The sequence below is a fragment of the Pristiophorus japonicus genome, chromosome 9 (genome assembly GCF_044704955.1).
Source record: "Pristiophorus japonicus isolate sPriJap1 chromosome 9, sPriJap1.hap1, whole genome shotgun sequence".
In the NCBI taxonomy this organism is placed as follows: Eukaryota; Metazoa; Chordata; class Chondrichthyes; family Pristiophoridae; genus Pristiophorus; species Pristiophorus japonicus.
Genome location: NC_091985.1, coordinates 226,521,128 through 226,540,089, shown reverse-complemented (window position 1 = coordinate 226,540,089; position 18,962 = coordinate 226,521,128). Strand labels below are relative to the sequence as shown.

At 45.7% G+C, this 18,962-nt stretch overlaps 2 protein-coding genes across 2 annotated transcripts in view; both read left to right on the top strand.

Annotated features, from left to right (window-relative positions):
* Positions 1-18,962, top strand: part of LOC139274180 (zinc finger protein 271-like) — a gene marked incomplete at its 5' end in the record, with an annotated part of 93,226 nt that overhangs the window by 36,838 nt on the left and 37,426 nt on the right. Inside the window, 2 exons of the mRNA XM_070891215.1 lie at positions 6,796-6,978; positions 14,647-14,735. Coding sequence (XP_070747316.1) covers positions 6,796-6,978; positions 14,647-14,735 — 272 coding nt within the window. The remainder of the gene's footprint in view (positions 1-6,795; positions 6,979-14,646; positions 14,736-18,962) is intronic.
* Positions 14,182-14,936, top strand: LOC139273823 (histone H2A type 2-A-like). The gene has a single exon (XM_070890903.1). The coding sequence runs from the start codon at positions 14,218-14,220 to the stop codon at positions 14,602-14,604; it is 387 nt and encodes a 128-aa protein (XP_070747004.1). The 5' UTR covers positions 14,182-14,217; the 3' UTR covers positions 14,605-14,936.

Here is an 18,962-nt window from a genome sequence, read left to right as displayed (position 1 = left end):
AAGTGCCAGGCAATGACTATCTCCAACAAGCAAGAGTCTAACCACCGCCCCATAATATTCAATGGCATTACCATAGCCGAAACCCCTACCATCAACATACCCGGGGTTACCATTGACCAGAAACTTAACTGGACCAGCCACATAAATACTGTGGCAACAAGAGCAGGTCAGAGGCTGGATATTCTACGACGAGTGTCTCACCTCCTGACTCCCCAAAGCCTTTCCACCATCTACAAGGCACAAGTCAGGAGTGTGATGGAACACTCTCCACTTGCCTGGATGAGTGCAACTACGACAACACTCAAGAAGCTCGACACCACCCAGGGCAGTGTCCTAGGCCCAATCATCTTCAGTTGCTTCATCAATGACCTTCCTTCCATCATAAGGTCAGAAGTGGGGATGTTCGCTGATGACTGCAAAGTGTTCAGTTCCATTCACAACTTCTCAGATAATGGAGCAGCCCATGCCCGCATACAGCAAGACCTGGACAACATTCAGGCTTGGGCTGATAAATGGCAAGTAACATTCGCAACACAAAAGTGCCAGGCAATGACTATCTCCAACAAGCAAGAGTCTAACCACCGCCCCATAATATTCAATGGCATTACCATAGCCGAAACCCCTACCATCAACATACCCGGAATTCAGCTCTTTTGTCCATGTTTGGACCAAGGCTGTGATGAGGTCTGGAGCCGAGTGTCCTGGCAGAACCCAAACTGGGTATCGGTGAGCAGGTTATTGGTGAGTAAGTGCCGCTTGATAGCACTGTTGGCGACACCTTCCATCACTTTGCTGATGATTGAGAGTAAACTGATGGGGCGGTAATTGGCTGGATTGGATTTGTCCTGCTTTTTGTGGACAGGACACACCTGGGCAGTTTTCCACATTGTCGCATAGATGCCAGTGTTGTAGCTGGACTGGAACAGCTTGGCTACAGGCGTGGCTAGTTCTGGAGCACAAGTCTTCAGCACAACAGCCGGTATGTTGTCAGAGCCCATAGCCTTTGCTGTATCCAATGCATTCAGCCATTTTTTGACTGTGGAGTGAATCGAATTGGCTGAAGACTGGCTTCTGTGATGGTGGGGACCTTAGGAGAAGACCGATATGTATCATCCTCTAGGCACTTCTGACTGAAGATGGTTGTAAACACTTCAGCCTTTTCTTCTCAGAGATGTAGAATCAGTTTAGGTCGAGATGAGAAATAATAAGGAAAAGAAATCACTGGTGGGAGTAGTCTATAGGCCTCCTAGCAGCACGGCGTACAAATCAACATAAAATGGAGGCTTGTAAGAAATACTGCAATAATTATGGGTGATTTTAATCTTCATTTTGATTGGACAAATCAAATTGGCAAAGGTAGCCTTAAGCAAGAGTTCATAGAATGTATTTGGGATGTTTTCTTAGAACAATATGATGTGGAACTAACCAGGGAGCGGACTATTTTAGATCTGGTAACGTGACTGCATTAATTAATGATCTATAGTAAAGGATTCTCTTGGGAAGAGTGATCATAACATGGTATAATTTCAAATTCGGTTTGAGGCTGAGAAACTTGGGTCTCGTACTAGTGCCCTGAACTTAAATAGAGGCAATTACAAAGGAAGGGTAAGATGGTAGATACGCAGTGGCAACCACTAAAGGAGATATTTTATAACTCTCAGCAAAGATGTATTCCAATGAGAAAGAAAGACTCTGAAGAAGGATGAACCAGCCATGGCTAACTAAGAAGTAAAGGATTGCATCAAATTGAAAACAAAGGCATACAATGTTGCGAAGATTGGTGGAAGGCCAGAAGATTGGGAACTTTTTTAAAAAGAGCAAAGGATGACTTTTTTTTTTAAAAAGGGAAAGGGGATATATTGAGAGTAAACTAGCAAGAAATATAAAAAGTGACTAAAAGATTCTGCAGGTATATAAAAAGGAAGAGAGTAGCTAAGTTGGTCCCTTAGAGGATGAGACTGGGGAATTAATAATGGGAAACAGGGAAATGGCAGAGAATTTGAACAAATATTTTGTATCGGTCTTCACTGCAGAAGACACTAAAAGCATCCCAATAATGAATAATCATGGGGCTATTGTGAGGGGGACAAGTTGGACAAAATACCATGGACCTAATGGCCTGCATCCTATGGTATTGAAATAAGTGGCTACAGAGATGATGGCTGGATTGGTTGCAATCTGCCAAAAATCCCTGGATCCTGGAGAGGTCCCAGCAGATTGGAAAACAGCAAATGTAATTCCCCTATTTAAGAAAGGAGGGAGACAGAAAGCAGGAAACTGTTAACCTAACATTAGTCATTGGGAAAATGCTAGAGTCCATTATTGAGGAAGTAGAAGCAGGACATTTAGAAAATCATGATACAGGCAAGCAGAGTCAGCATGGTTTTATGAAAGGGAAAACATGTTTGACAAATTTGTTGGTGTTCTTTGAGGATGTAACGAGCAGGGTAGATAAAGGGAAACCAGTAGACGTCATGTATTTGGATTTCTAGAAGGCATTCGATAAGGTGCCGCATAAAAGGTTACTGAGCAAGATAAGAGTTCAAAGGATTGGGGGTAATATATTAGCATGGATAGACGATTGGCCAACTATCAGAAAACAGAGAGTCAGGATAAATGGGTAATTTTCAGGTTGGCAAACTGTAACTAGTGGGGTGCCACAGAGATCGGTGCTGAGGCCTCAACTATTTACAATCTGTATTAATGATTTGGATGAAGGGACCGAGAGTAATGTAGCTTAATTTGCTGATGATATAAAGATAAGTGGAAAAGCAATTTGTGAGGAGAACGCAAAGAATCTACAAAGGGATATGGATAAGCTAAGTGAGTGAGCAAAAATTTGGGAGATGGATTATAATGTGGGAAAATGTGAGTTATCCACTTTGGTAGGAAAAATATAAAAGCAAATTATTTAAATGGGGAAAAATTAGAAAATGCTGCAATACAGAGGGATCTGCGGGTCCTTGTACATGAAACACAAAAAGTTAGCATGCAGGTACAGCAAGTAATTAAGAAGGCAAATGGAATGTTGGCCTCTTTTGCAAGGGGGATGGAGTATAAAAGTAGGGACGACCTGCTACAACTATACAGGGTGTTGGTGACACAACACGTGGAGTACTTTGTACAGTTTTGGTCTCTTTGCATTGGAGGCAGTTCAGAGAAGGTTCACGAGGTTGATTCGTGAGATAAGGGGGTTATGAAGAAAGGTTGAGCAGGTTGGGCCTATATTCATTGGAGTTTAGAAGAATGAGAGGTAATCTTATTGAAACGTATAAGATTCTGAGGGGGCGTGACAAGGTAGACGCAGAGAGGATGTTTCCCCTGGTTGGGGAATCTAAAACTAGGGGGCATAGTTTCAGAATAAGGTCGCCTATTTAAAATGGAGATGAGGAATTTCTTCTCTCGGCGGATCTTGAATCTTTGGAATTCTCTACCCCAGAGAGCTGTGAAGGCTGGGTCATTGAATTTATTTAAGGTGGATATAGACAGATTTTTGAACGTTAAGGGAGTCGGGGTTATAGGGAGCAGGCAGAGAAGTGGAGTTGAGGCCAAGATCAGATCAGCCATGGCTCGAGGGGCCAAATGGCCTACTCCATCTCCTATTTCTTATGCTCTTATGGGGCCTCAGTTGAACATCTCATGTGAAAGATGGCACCTCTGACAGTGCAGCTCTGACAGATAGCAATATATCCTATATTCGTAAGTCAACCGCACACTGACACGCAGTACCTGAGATTGACAAATATTGTCTATCCTATACTCCCCTGCCCATCCCACACTCAATGATTAACCCCACTGTTCAAACTACAATCGGCTGAGCGCCTCCACCTGCTTTCAATGGATGTTTAGAGTTTCAGCCGGACCAATAAAATACTTTGCAATGGTTTTAGTTGAACATAAACATGGTGCTGAGGTGTCACTGTCGAATTTAAAATAGTTTCTGCTGAATGATTGTCCCTTGTTGCAGGACTCGCTTTCAGCCAGGAGATGGCACCAACCTCTTAATAGTTTGGAGTGTGCGGATTGTGTCCACACATCCAGACCGCCGTGAGTCTGGTGCTGCCCGGGGAGCTGATCAAGCACGGGGTGACCAAGTACTCCAACTCCAAGTAAATCTCCACAATTTACTGACAAAAAAATGCAGAAAATACAACGGTTCTTTTAAGAGCCACCCACAGCCTCTCTGATGGAGCCGCCAGTTTAATGCATTGAATTGGTCAGTTTATTCATTCCAGCTAACGTCCTTTCAGGTGTGGTTTCAGAGGACTGGAGGACTGCTAATGTGTTACCTTTGTTTAAGAAGGGAGAAAGGGATAGACCGAGTAATTACAGGCCAGTCAGCCTGACTTCAGTGATGGGAATATTATTGGAAAAAATACTGAGGGACAGGATAAACCTTCATTTAGAAAGACACGGATTAATCAAGGGCAGTCAGCCCGGATTTGTAAATGGACGGTCGTGTCTGGCTAACTTGATTGAATTTTTGAGGAGGTAACGAGGGTTGATGAGGATAATGCGTTTGATGTGTAAATGGATTTTAGCAAGACTTTTGATGAGGTCCCACATGGCAGACTGGTCAAGAAAGTAAGAGCCCATGGAATCCAGGGAAAAGTGGCAAATTGGATACAAAATTGACTAAAAGGCAGGAAGCAGAGGGTAATGGTTGATGGCTGTTTTTGTGACTGGAAGGATGTTTCCAGTGGGGTTCCGCAGGGCTCAGTACGAGGTCCCTTGCTTTTTGTGGTATACATCAGTGATCTCGACTTGAATATAGGCGATATGATTAAGAAGTTTTTTAGATGATACTAAACTCTGCTGTGTGGTTGATAATGAAGAAGAAAGCTGTAGACTGCAGGAAGATATCAATCAACTGATCAGGTGGGCATAACAGTGGCAAATGGAATTCCATCCAGAGAAGTGTGAGGTAATACATTTGGGGAGGGCTAACAAGGAAAGGGAATACACATTAAATGGTAGGTCACCGAGAAATGTCGAAGAACAAAGCGAGTGCATGCCCACAAATCCCTGAAGCTAGCAGGCCAGGTAGATAAGCTGGATAAGAAGGCATACAGAATGCCTGCCAATATTAGTCGAGGCATAGAATACAAGAGCAGGTGGGGTTATGCTCGAACTGTATAAAACACTGGTTAGGCCACAGTTAGAGTACGGCGTGCAGTTCTGGTCACCGCATTACAGGAAGGATGTGATTGCACTGGAGAGGGTACAGAGGAGATTTACGAGGATGTTGCCGGGAGTGGAGAATCCTAGCTATGAGGACAGATGAGATAGGCTGGGTTTGTTTTCCTTGGAACAGAGGAGACTGAGGGGAGAACTCATTGAGGTGTATAAAATTATGAGCGGCCTAGATATAGTGAATAGAAAGGGCCTATTTCCCTGAGCAGAGATGTCAACAACCAGGAGCATAAATTTAAAGTAATTGGTAGAAGGTTTAGAAGGAATTTGAGGGGAGATTTCTCCACCTAGAGGGTGTTGGGCGTCTGGAGCTCACGGCCTGAAAGGGTGACAGAGGCAGAAACCCTCACCACGTTTAAAAAGTACTTGGATGTGCACTTGAAGTGCTGTAACCTGCGGACCTACAGCTGGGAAGTGGGATTAGGCTGGATAGCCTCTTGTTGCCTGGCATGGACATGGCCTCCTTCCGTGCTGTAAATTTCCATCATTCTATAATTGAAAATTATCAGAAAAATAGTCAAACTGCCCCAGGGTCGCGTTGTTCAGCCGCCGAATCCATAGAGAGTACCATTTCAGAGCGTACACCACATCCATGTCAGTGACCGTCTTGTGCTTGGCGTGCTCAGTGTAGGTGACCGTATCTCTGATCACATTCTCCAGGAAGATCTTCAGCACCCCGCGGGTCTCCTCGTGGATCAGGCCCGAGATCCACTGACACCGCCATGGTGAGCCAGGCGGCGGATGGTGGGTTTGGTGATGCCCTGGATGTTATCACGGAGCACTTTACAGTGGTGTCAGGCTCCGCCTTTACCCAGTCCTTTGCCTCCTTTACCTCGGCCAGACATGATGATGATTCTTCACAGGAACATAAACTGAATGATAAACTCTCACCATCCAGCTGTGTTTATGAAGCCAGCCCGGACCTGGTTGAGAAGGGCAGAGTGTGAGAGAGGCGAGGAGCAGCCAGAACCAGGGTGACAGGTTGATCAGAGGCAATGGCCTCTGAGCTTCCAGATCCGCCTCCAGGCTTCACGCTCCAGCATTGAAATACTTGCCTGCTCCCCTCAGCCCCTCTCCCCGCCCAGTGTTTAAACCGACGGGAAGGGCCCAGGCGAGCTCCCCTCCTCCAGCTCTGTCAGCGGCTGCCGTTTCCTCTGTGCTGGGCTGATGATCGTTGAACACATCAGGGAGCGGAGATATCCCGGGCCCGAGTAAGGGAGCAAACAGCAGCCTCCTTACAGCAGCTCATCACATTAGGACTGTGTCCGCAAGTGGGCTTTGTGTCGGGGTAACCTGAGAGCAGAATAGAAACAAAGAACAGAGTATAAATCGGGAGGGGATGTAATTGATGACCTCATTCAAGAATTTGAGATTGTGACGAGCAGTAAATCTGATTGGATGTTTAAAGAGACCAATCAGAGACATTACAGAACAATGGAAATTGACAACGTGGCCAATGAGCCAATCACAATCATTGCCTCACCCATCCCTGAATAGCATAGGGCTGTGGGCGGACTGTGGGGCTGCCTTTCTAATACAAGCTCTGAGCTGAGTTCCCTTCAGATCTGTGCCTGACTGAACAAAACGATGCCTGAGGAGAAGAAAATAGCTCTGAAAAAGGGCTGCAAGCGAAGAGCAGCAAGAAGCGCAGAAAGTCGAGGAAGGAGAGTTACTCCATCTACATTTACAAAGTGATGAAGCAGGTTCATCCCGATACTGGTATCGTCTCCAAGGCCATGGGCATCATGAACTCGTTTGTGAACGATATTTTTGAGCTCATCGCGGGTGAGGCTTCCCGCCTGGCCCATTACAACAAGCGCTGCACCATCAGCTCCCGGGAGATCCAGACCGCCGTGCACCTGCTGCTGCCCGGGGAGCTGGCCAAGCTCGCCGTGTCTGAAGGGACAAAGGCGGTGACCAAGTACACCAGCTCCAAGTAAAACACCACGTTGTCCTGAGAGAACAAATCCCAAAAAATAACGGCTCTTTTAAGAGCCACCCACAACATCACTGAAAGGGCTGCACAAACACGTCACCCTTTATACTGAATTTACAGTAAATATTTACAGTAAGGGGAACAAAGAAATGTCAGACCAATTGAACAAATACTTTGGATTTGTCTTCTCTAAGGAAGACACAAATAACCTTCTGGAAATACTAGGGGACAGTGGGTCTAGTGAGAAGGAGGAATTGAAGGAAATCCTTATTAGTCAGCAAATTGTGTTAGGGAAATTGATGGGATTGAAGGCCGATAAAACCCCAGGCCTGATAGGCTGCATCCCAGAGTACTTAAGGAAGTGGCCCTAGAAATAGTGGATGCATTGGTGATCACTTTCCAATATTCTATTGACTCTGGATCAGTTCCTATGGACTGGAGGATAGCTAATGTAACACCACTTTTAAAAAAGGAGGGAGAGAGCAAACAGGAAATTATAGACCGGTTAGCCTGACATCAGTGGTGGAATGTTGGAATCAATTATTGAAAATGAAATAGCAGAGCATTTGGAAAGCAGTGACAGGATCGGTCCAAGTCAGCATGGATTTATGAAAGGGAACTCATGATTGACAAATCTCCCAGAATGTTTTGAGGATGTAACTAGCAGAGTGGACAAGGGAGAACCAGTGGATGTGATATATTTGGACTTTCAAAAGGCTTTTGACAAGTTCCCACACAAGAGATTGGTGTGCAAAATTAAAGCACATGGTATTGGGGTAATGTACTGACGTGGATAGAGAACTGGTTGGCAGACTGGAAGCAGAGAGTTGGAATAAACGGGTCCTTTTCAGAATGGCAGGCAGTGACCAGTGGGGTGTCGCAGGGTTCAGTGCTGGGACCCCAGCTATTTACAATATACATCAATGATTTAGATGAAGAAATTGAATGTAATATCTCCAAGTTTGTAGATGACACTAAACTGGGTGGCGGTGTGAGCTGTAAGGAGGATGCTAAGAGGCTGCAGGGTGACTTGGACAGGTTAGGTGAGTGGGCAAATGCATGGCAGATGCAGTATAATGTGGATAAATGTGAGGTTATCCACTTTGGTGACAAAAATAGGAATACAGAATATTATCTGAATGGTAACAGATTAGGAAATGGGGAGATGCAATGAGACCTGGGTGTCATTGTACATCAGTCATTGAAGTTTGGCATGCAGGTACAGCAGGTAGTAAAGAAGGCAAATGGCAGGTTGGCCTTCATAGCTAGAGGATTTGAGTATAGGAGCAGGGAGGTCTTACTGCAGTTGTACAGAGCCTTGGTGAGGCCACACCTGGATATTGTGTTCAGTTTTGGTCTCCTAATCTGAGGAAGGACATTCTTGCTATTGAGGGAGTACAGCGAAGGTTCACCAGATTGATTCCCAGGGTGGCAGGACTGACATATGAGGAGAGACTGGATCAACTGGGCTTTTATCCACTGGAGTTTAGAAGAATGAGAGGGGATCTCATAGAAACATATAAAATTCTGACAGGATTCGACAGGTTAGAGGCAGGAAGAATGTTCCCGTTGCTGGGGAGTTCCAGAACCAGGGGTCACAGTCTAAGAATAAGGGGCAAGCCATTTAGGACCGAGGGGAGTCGAGAAGGCAGAGCGGGACGTCGAGAGGCCTATAAAGGCCCAACAGGAGGGCCAGCAGATCGGAGAGGCCAGCGGGGAGTCGAGGAGTCGAAGAGGTACGGCGAGAGGCCTACAAAGGCCCAGTGCGTTGGAGAGAGCAGCTGGTGCAGCTGCAGCAGGGAGAGAAGGCAAAAATGAAGTAGAAAGAAATCGAAAGGTGACGTCACAGCCAAGGGGGTAAGTGATTGGCTGGTGATTGGTAAGTAGTTTTTCTTTTTCTTTTCTTTATCAGTAAGTAACCTTTTAGCATTGTTGTTGCCAAATTAAGTTTATCTAAGGGTTAAGTCATGGCAGGAGAGCTCGGACACATTTTATGCTCCTCCTGTACTATGTGGGAAGTCAGGGACGCTTCCGGTGTCCCTGACGACTACGTGTGCGGGAAGTGTGTCTGGCTGAAGCTCCTGACGGACCGCATTGCGGCACTGGAGCTGCGGGTGGATTCACTCTGGAGCATGCTCGATGCTGAGAATGATGTGAATAGCACGTTTAGTGAGTTGATCTTACCTCAGTTAAAGGATACACAGCCAGATAGGGAATGGGTGACAGCAAGAGCAGTGCGAGGAAGGTAGTGCAGGGGTCCACTGTGGTCATCCCCCTGCGAAACAGATACACCGCTTTGGGTACTGTTGAGGGGGATGACTCATCAGGGGAGGGCAGCAGCAGCCAAGTTCATGGCACCGTGGGTGGCTCTGCAGCACAGGAGGGCAGGAAAAAGAGTGGGAGAGCGATAGTGATAGGGAATTCAATTGTAAGGGGAATAGATAGACGTTTCTGCGGCTGCAGCCGAGATTCCAGGATGGTATGTTGCCTCCCTGGTGCAAGGGTCAAGGATGTCTCAGAGCGGATGCAGGGCATTCTGAAAAGGGAGGGTGAACAGCCAGTTGTCGTGGTGCGTATAGGTACCAACGATATAGGTAAAAAACGTGATGAGGTCCTACAAGACGAATTTAGGGAGCTAGGAGCTAAATTAAAAAGTAGGACCTCGAAAGTAGTAATCTCAGGATTGCTACCAGTGTCACGTGCTAGTCAGAGTAGGAATTGCAGGATAGCTCAGATGAATACCTGGCTTCAGCACTGATGCAGAAGGGAGGGATTCAAATTTCTGGGACATTGCACGATCGGAACCAATGTCCTCGGGGGAGTGTTTGCTAGTGCTGTTGGGGAGGAGTTAAACTAATATGGCAGGGGGATGGGAACCTATGCAGAGAGACAGAGGGAAGTAGAATGGGGGCAGAAGCAAAAGATAGAAAGAAGAAAAGTAGAAGTGGAGGGCAGAGAAACCTAAGGCAAAAAGCAAAAAGGGCCACATTACAGCGAAATTCTAAAGGGGCATAGTGTGTTAGAAAGACAAGCCTGAAGGCTCTGTGCCTCAATGTGAGGAGCATTCGGAATAAGGTCGATGAATTAACTACGCAGATAGCAGTTAATGGGTATGATGTGATTGGCATCAAGGAGACATGGCTCCAGGATGACCAAGGCTGGGAACACAACATCCAGCGGTATTCAACATTTAGGAAGGATAGACAGAAAAGAAAAGGAGGTGGGGTGGCATTGCTGGTTAAAGAGGAAATTAATGCAATAGCAAGAAAGGACATTAGCTTGGATGATGTGGAATCGGTATGGGTGGAGCTATGGAATATCAAGGGGCAGAAAGCGCCAGTGAGAATTGTGTACAGACCACCAAACAGTAGTAGTAAGGTTGGGGACAGCATCAAACAAGAAATTAGGGATGCATGCGATAAAGGTACAGCAGTTATCATGGGTGACTTTAATCTACATATTTATTGGGCTAACTAAACTGGTAGCAATGCGGTGGAGGAGGATTTCCTGTAGTGTATTAGGGATGGTTTTCTAGGCCAATATGTCGAGGAACCAACCAGGGAGCTGGCCATCCTAGACTGGGTGATGTGTAATGAGAAAGGACTAATTAGCAATCTTGTTGTGCGAGGCACCTTGGGGAAGAGTGACCATAACATGGTAGAATTCTTTATTAGGATGGAGAGTGACAAGTTAATTCAGAAACTAGGGTCCTGAACTTAAGGAAAGGTAACTTCGATGGTTTGAGGCATGAATTGGCTAGAATAGACTGGCAAAGGATACTTAAAGGATTGACGGTGGATAAACAATGGCAAATATTTAAAGATCACATGGATGAATTTCAGCAATTGTACGTTCCTGTCTGGAGTAAAAATAAAACGGGGAAAGTGGCTCAACCGTGGCTAACAAGGGAAATTAAGGATAGTGTTAAATCCAAGGAAGAGGCATATAAATTGGCCAGAAAAAGCAGCAAACCTGAGGACTGGGAGAAATTTAGAATTCAGCAGAGGAGGACAAAGGGTTTAATTAAGAGGGGGAAAATAGAGTACGAGAAGAAGCTTGCCGGGAACATAAAAACTGACTGCAAAAGTTTTTATAGATATGTGAAGAGAAAAAGATTAGTGAAGATAAACGTAGGTCCCTTGCAGTCGGATTCAGGTGAATTTATAATGGGGAACAAAGAAATGGCAGACCAATTGAACAAATACTTTGGTTCTGTCTTCACGAAGGAAGACACAAATAACCTTCTGGAAGTACTAAGGACCAAGGGTCTAGTGAGAAGGAGGAACTGAAGGATATCCTTATTAGGCGAGAAATTATGTTCATGAAATTGATGGGATTCAAGGCCGATAAATCCCCAGGGCCTGATAGTCTGCATCCCAGAGTACTTAAGGAAGTGGCCCTGGAAATAGTGGATGCATTGGTGATCATTTTCCAACAATCTATCGACTCTGGATCAGTTCCTATGGACTGGAGGGTAGCTAATGTAACACCACTTTTTAAAAAGGGAGGGAGAGAGAATGTGGGTAATTATAGACTGGTTAGCCTGACATCAGTGAGGAAAATGTTGGAATCAATTATTAAGGATGAAATAGCAGCGCATTTGGAAAGCAGTGACAGGATTGGTCCAAGTCAGCATGGTCTTATGAAGGGGAAATCATGCTTGACAAATCTTATGGAATTTTTTGAGGATGTAACTAGTAGAGTGGACAAGGGAGAACCAGTGGATGTGGTGTATTTGGATTTTCAAAAGGCTTTTGACAAGGTTCCACACAAGAGTTTGATGTGCAAAATCAAAGCACATGGTATTGGGGGTAATGTACTGAGGTGGATGGAGAACTGGTTGGCAGACAGGACGCAGAGAGTCGGGATAAACGGGTCCTTTTCAGAATGGCAGGCAGTGACTAGTGGAGTGCCGCAGGGCTCAGTGCTGGGACCCCAGCTCTTTACAATATACTTCAATGATTTGGATGAAGGAATTGAGTGTAATATCTCCAAGTTTTCAGATGACACTAAACTGGGTGGTGGTGTGAGTTGTGAGGGGGATGCTAAGAGGCTCCAGAGTGATTTGGACAGGTTAGGTGAGTGGGCAAATGCATGGCAGATGCAGTATAATGTGGATAAATGTGAGGTTATCCACTTTGGGAGCAAAAACGCGAAGGCAGAATATTATCTGAATGGTGGCACATTAGGAAAATAGAGAGGTGCAATGAGACCTGGGTGTCATGGTTCATCAGTCATTGAAAGTTAGCATACAGGTACAGCAGACGGTGAAGAAGGCAAATGGTATGTTGGCCTTCATAGCTAGGGGATTTGAGTATAGGAGCAGGGAAGTCTTACTGCAGTTGTACAGGGCCTTGGTGAGGCCTCACCTGGAATATTGTGTTCAGTTTTTGTCTCCTAATCTGAGGAAGGACGTTCTTGCTATTGAGGGAGTGCAGCCAAGGTTCACCAGACCAATTCCCGGGATGGCTGGACTGACATATGAGGAGAGATTGGATCAACTGGGCCTTTATACATTGGAGTTTAGAAGGATGAGAGGGGATCTCATAGAAACATACAAGATTCTGACGGGACAGGTTAGATGCAGGTAGATTGTTCCTGATGTTGGGGAAGTCCAGAACCAGGGGACACAGTCTTAGGATAAGGGGTAGCCATTCAGGACTGAGATGAGGAGAAACTTCTTCACTCAGAGAGTTGTTAACCTGTAGAATTCCCTGCCGCAGAGAGTTGTTGATGCCAGTTCATTGGATATATTCAAGAGGGAGATAGATATGGCCCTTACGGCTAAGGGGATCAATGGGGTATGGAGAGAAAGCAGGAAAGGGGTACTGAGGGAATGATCAGCCATGATCTTATTGAATGGTGGTGCAGGCTCGAAGGGCCGAATGGCCTATTCCTGTACCTATTTTCTCTGTTTCTATGTTTCTATGAGGAGAAACTTCTTCACTCAGCGAGTGGTTAACATGTGGAATTCTCTACCACAGGAAGCTGTTGAGGCCAGTTCGTTAAATATATTCAAAAAGGAGTTCGATATGGCCCTTACGGCCAAAGGGATCAAGGGGTATGGAGAGAAAGCAGGAAAGGGGTACTGAAGTTGAATGATCAGCCACGATCTTATTGAATGGTGGTGCAAGCTCGAAGGGCCGAATGGCCTACTCCTGCACCTAATTTCTATGTTTCCCGATTAAGGTGTGAGAACCTTTGCAGTTCCAGCTGTAGATTTAGTTTTCACTGTCTGGTTCGACCTTGGCGTCGCTGGAATTTCCCGCAGTGAGTAAACTACAAACACGGTTCCTGGTCGCTTTCCCTTTGCTCTCAGACCCGTTCATTCACAGCGCCTGCCGACGAATTAGGAGCTTATTTTGGAGGGGGGCGGGGGAGACTCCGATTTCAGTGACACATTCTCACTCAAGCCCTTTTCGTGTTTTTTTTTATTCCGTTGCGGCTCAGTCCGTTTATTGACCCGAGACTCCCCGCAGTTCTTACAGAGACCAGAACGGGGGCAGTTTGAACACTCTGTCCCTCTTCTCTTTTCACAGAAGGACTCGCAGTTCTGGTCTCACTGCCCCCTGTGCGGAGGATCGATCCATGATCTGTGATTCCCAACTTTTACACCGTTCCTGTGAATAGAAGTTCACTTTTACAAAGATTAGGCTGGAATGTGTCCCGTTACACAATCAGAAAGGACTGAGTTATGCCCGTTACATTTTGGAACTGAAGCCGAATTTAATCCTGATTGTAACAGGCTGGAATTTGCAAGGGAAACATGGAATAAGACAAAAGGAAACAAAGTGTTTTGAAGTATTTGGTTAATGGTGAAGTTACTAACATAATCCGCAATTTTAACAATTATTGGCGGGATTTTTGAATTAAAAAATCGTTGAGTTCTGGCTGTTGAGAACCAGTAATTTCAGCCCTGCTTTCATTGGTGGACTAAACAGGCTGTGATTGGTCATCGGAAACGACCAATGATATTCACCACAGAGTGACCAATCACAAGTTCGCTCCCTGCATCCCTCCAGAAGGTATAAGAAGGGCAGATATGGGAGGAGTTTCTCATTCTTTCTCTGAACCTGCGCATTGTGGAAATGTCTGGAAGAGGAAAAACCGGCGGTAAAGCTCGGGCCAAGGCCAAGTCTCGCTCCTCCCGAGCCGGACTGCAGTTCCCTGTGGGCCGTGTTCACAGGCTCCTGCGAAAGGGGAACTACGCCCAGCGTGTGGGTGCCGGAGCCCCGGTCTACATGGCTGCTGTGCTCGAGTATCTGACCGCTGAAATCCTGGAGCTGGCCGGCAACGCGGCCCGTGACAACAAGAAGACACGCATCATCCCCAGACACCTGCAGCTGGCCATCCGCAACGACGAGGAGCTCAACAAGCTGCTGGGAAAGGTGACCATCGCTCAGGGCGGGGTGCTGCCTAATATCCAGGCTGTGCTACTGCCCAAGAAAACCACCACTTCGTCCAAGAGCAAGTAAAGCGGACAAGATTTAATCTAATAACCCAAAGGCTCTTTTCAGAGCCACCCACAGGATCTGTGAAAGGGCTGCTGACTGTATTAATGGAGACCTTGAGTTCATATACCGATAAATTGATCTGTTTCAGACCTGTATGCGGGAGTTTTTAGTTCCCGGTCTCTGCGTTACGGTTCTTTGCTTACATACGCTTTTCTAGTTAACAGCGAATCATTGAACTACAGTTGTCAGACTCAACAATTGTATAAATACTGCCACCAGTTCCCTAAATATTCTTTACTCTGTAAATGAAAACTATGAAGAGAGTCGGCGGTGATGAATTATTGTAGTAATAAAAGGACCTAGTTTAATTCTGGCCTGGTTTGAGATAGTTTGCTGGTTCAGTTCTCGGGAGCTCCGTCCGTTCCCAGGCTGTGTATTTCTCTCCTTAGTCGGTCAGTTTGGACCTACACTGAGCACGCCAAGCGCAAGACGGTCACTGCCATGGATGTGGTGTCCGCTCTGAAACGGTAGGACCGCACTTTATGGATTCAACGCGACTCTCTTCCCCCAAGCGCAAAGCAAAGGCTCTACTAAGAGCCACCCACCACTTTACAGAAAGAGCAGCGACCTGGGGAACGGGGGAGAGCTTACAGCACGTATGGAGGCCACTTCGGCCCATCGTGTCCGTGCCGGCCAACAAAAGGCTATCTCGCCTAATCCCACTTTCCAGCTCTAGGTCCGTAAAAGTGCACATCCAAGTAGTTTTAAATGTGGTGAGGATTGCAGCTTCTATCACCCTTTCAGGCAGTGAGTTCCAGACCACACCACCCTCTGCGTGAAGATATTTCCCCTCAAATCATCTCTAAACCTTCTACCAATTTTTTTAAATTTATGCTCCCTGGTTTTTGACCCTTTTACTAAGGGAAATAGGCCGTTTACGGCACAGAAGGTACGACATATTCCAGATGAAGGTAATACTGAAACAACTAACGTAGTTACAGAAGTGACCGATAAGAAAGGTGGTGAATTAACCGGTGGGAGAAAGGCAGCATCAGGGTCTTTGGCCCTCACAAAAGGACTCCCAAGGCCTGATCAGAATTGACCCTCAGGCAATCTCGGTTATAAACCGGTCAATGTCTGTTGAACATGTAGACATCTAGATCGACAGCGACCTTGCTGTTCAGATTATTGAATGTATATATAGGAAAAAACGTGAATGAACCTTCTTCATAAGACCGGCCGTCAGTAACCATGTTTGCCTGAGAGCAGAATAGAAACACAAAGAACGGTGTATAAATCGGGAGGGGATGTAATTGATGACCTCATTCAAGAATTTGAGATTGTGGTGAGCAATACATCTGATTGGATGTTTAAAGAGACCAATCAGAGAGATACAGAACAATGGAAAATGACAACGCGGCCAATGAACCAATCACAATCGTTGCCTTCACCCATCCCTCATTAGCATAGGGCTGTGGGCGGGCTGTGGGGCTGCCTATATAATGCGAGCTCCGAACTGAGTTCCCTTCAGATCTGTGCCTGATTTAACAAAACTATGCTGAAGGAGAAGAAACCAGCTCCGAAAAAAGGCACTAAGAAAGAAATCAAGAAAACACCACCGAAGGGTGGCAAGAAGCGCAGAAAGTCGAGGAAGGAGAGTTAAACATAGGAAAAAAAATAGGTGCAGGAGGAGGCCATTCAGCTCGTCGAGCCTGCACCACCATTCAATAAGATCATGGCTGATCATTCACCTCAGTACCCCTTTCCTGCTTTCTCTCCATACCCCTTGATCCCATTAGCAGTAAGGGCCATATCTAACTCCCTCTTGAATATATCCAATGAACTGGCATCAACAACTCTCTGCGGTAAGGAATTCCACACGTTAAAAACTCTCTGAGTGAAGAAGTTTCTCCTCATCTCAGTCCTAAATGGCTTATCCCTTATCCTTAGACAGTGTCCCCTGGTTCTGGACTTCCCCAACATCAGGAACATTCTTCCTGCATCTAACCCGTCCAGTCCCGTCAGAATTTTATATGTTTCTATGAGATCCCCTCTCATCCTTCTAAACTCAAGTGAATACAGGCCCAGTTGATCCAGTCTCTCTTCATATGTCAGTCCTGCCATCCCGGGAATCAGCCTGGTGAACCTTCGCTGCACTCCCTCAATAGCAAGAACGTTCTTCCTCAGATTAGGAGACCAAAACTGAACACAATATTCCAAGTGGGGCCTCACCAAGGCCCTGTACAGCTGCAGTAAGACCTCCCTGCTCCTATACTCAAATCCTCTCGCAATGAAGGCCAACATACCATTTGCCTTCTTCACCGCCTGCTGTACCTGCATGCCAACTTTCAATGGCTAAAGTCCCATGACACCCAGGTCTTGTTGCACCTCCCCTTTTCCTAATGTGTCACCATTCAAATAATCTGCCTTCGTGTTTTTGCCCCCAAAGTGGATAACCTCACATTTATCCACATTATACTGCATCTGCCATGCATTTGCCCACTCGCCTAACCTGTCCAAGTCACCCTGCAGCATCTTAGCATCCTCCTCACAGCTCACACTATCAGTGTCATCTGCAAACTTGGAGATATTACATTCAATTCCTTCATCCAAATCATTAATGTATATTGTAAATAGCTGGGGTGCCAGCACTGAGCCCTGTGGCACTCCACTAGTCCACTGCCTGCCATTCTGAAAAGGACCTGTTTATCCTGACTCTCTGCTTCCTGTCTGCCAACCAGTTCTTTATCCACGTCAATACATTATCCCCAATCCCATGTGCCTTAATTTTGCACACTAATCTCTTGTGTGGGACCTTGTCAAATGCCTTTTGAAAGTCCAAATACACCACATCCACTGGTTCTCCCTTGTCCATCTACTAGTTACATCCTCAAAAAATTCTAGAAGATTCGTCAAGCATGATTTCCCTTTCATAAATCCATGCTGACTTGGACCGATCCTATCACTGCTTTCCAAATGCACTGCTATTTTAATAATTGATTCCAACATTTTCCCCACGACTGATGTCAGGCTAACCGGTCTATAATTACCCGTTTTCTCTCTCCCTCCATTTTTAAAAAAGTGGTGTTACATTAGCTACCCTCCAGTCCATAGGAACTGATCCAGAATCGATAGACTGTTGGAAAATGATCAGCAACGCATCCACTATTTCTAGGGTGACTTCCTCTGGGATGCAGACTATCAGGACGCGGGGATTTATCGGCCTTCAATCCCATCAATTTCCCGAACACAATTTCCCACCTAATAAGGATATCCTTCAGTTCCTCCTCCTCACTAGACCCTCGGTCCCCTCGTACTTTTGGAAGGTTATTTATGTCTTCCTTCGTGAAGACAGAACCAAAGTATTTGTTCAATTGGTCTGCCATTTCTTTGTTCCCCATTATAAAGTCACCTGAATCTGACTGCAAGGGACCTACGTTTGTCTTCACTAATCTTTTTCTTTTCACGTATCTATAGAAGCTTTTGCAGTCAGTTTTTATGTTCCCGGAAAGCTTCCTCTCATATTCTCTTTCCCCCCCTCCTAATTAAACCCTTAGTCCTCCTCTGCTGAATTCCAAATTTCTCCCAGTTCTCAGGTTTGCTGCTTTTTCTGGCCAATTTATATGCCTCTTCCTTGGATGTAACACTATTCCTAATTTCCCTTGTTAGCCACGGTTGAGCCACCTTACCCGTTTTATTTTTACTCCAGGCAAAGATGTACAATTGTTGAAGTTCATCCATGTGATCTTTAAATGTCTGCCATTGCCTATCCACCGTCAACCCTTTACATAGAAACATAGACATAGAAATTAGGTGCAGGAGTAGGCCATTCAATGAGTTCATGGCTGAACATGCAACCTCAGTTCCCCATTCCTGCTTTCTCGCCATACCCCTTGATCCCCCTAGTAGTAAGGACTATATCTAACTCCTTTTTGAATATATTTAGTGAATTGACCTCAACAACTTTCTGTGGTAGAGAATTCCACAGGTTCACCATTCTCTGGGTGAAGAAGTTTCTCCTCATCTCAGTCCTAAATGGCTTACCCCTTATCCTTAGACTGTGACCCCTGGTTCTGGACTTCCCCAACATTGGGAACATTCTTCCTGCATCTAACCTGTCTAAACCCATCAGAATTTTAAACGTTTCTATGAGATCCCCTCTCATTCTTCTGAACTCCAGTGAATACAAGCCCAATTGATCCAGTCTTTCTTGATATGTCAGTCCCGCCATCCCGGGAATCAGTCTGGTGAACCTTCGCTGCACTCCCTCAATAGCAAGAATGTCCTTCCTCAAGTTAGGAGCCCAAAACTGTACACAATACTCCAGGTATGGCCTCACCAAGGCCCTGTACAACTGTAGCAATACCTCCCTGCCCCTG

What these genes read in the sequence shown, in the direction of transcription:
- LOC139273823 (XM_070890903.1), top strand. Translation starts at nt 14,218, where the DNA reads ATGTCTGGAAGAGGAAAAACCGGCGGTAAAGCTCGGGCCAAGGCCAAG.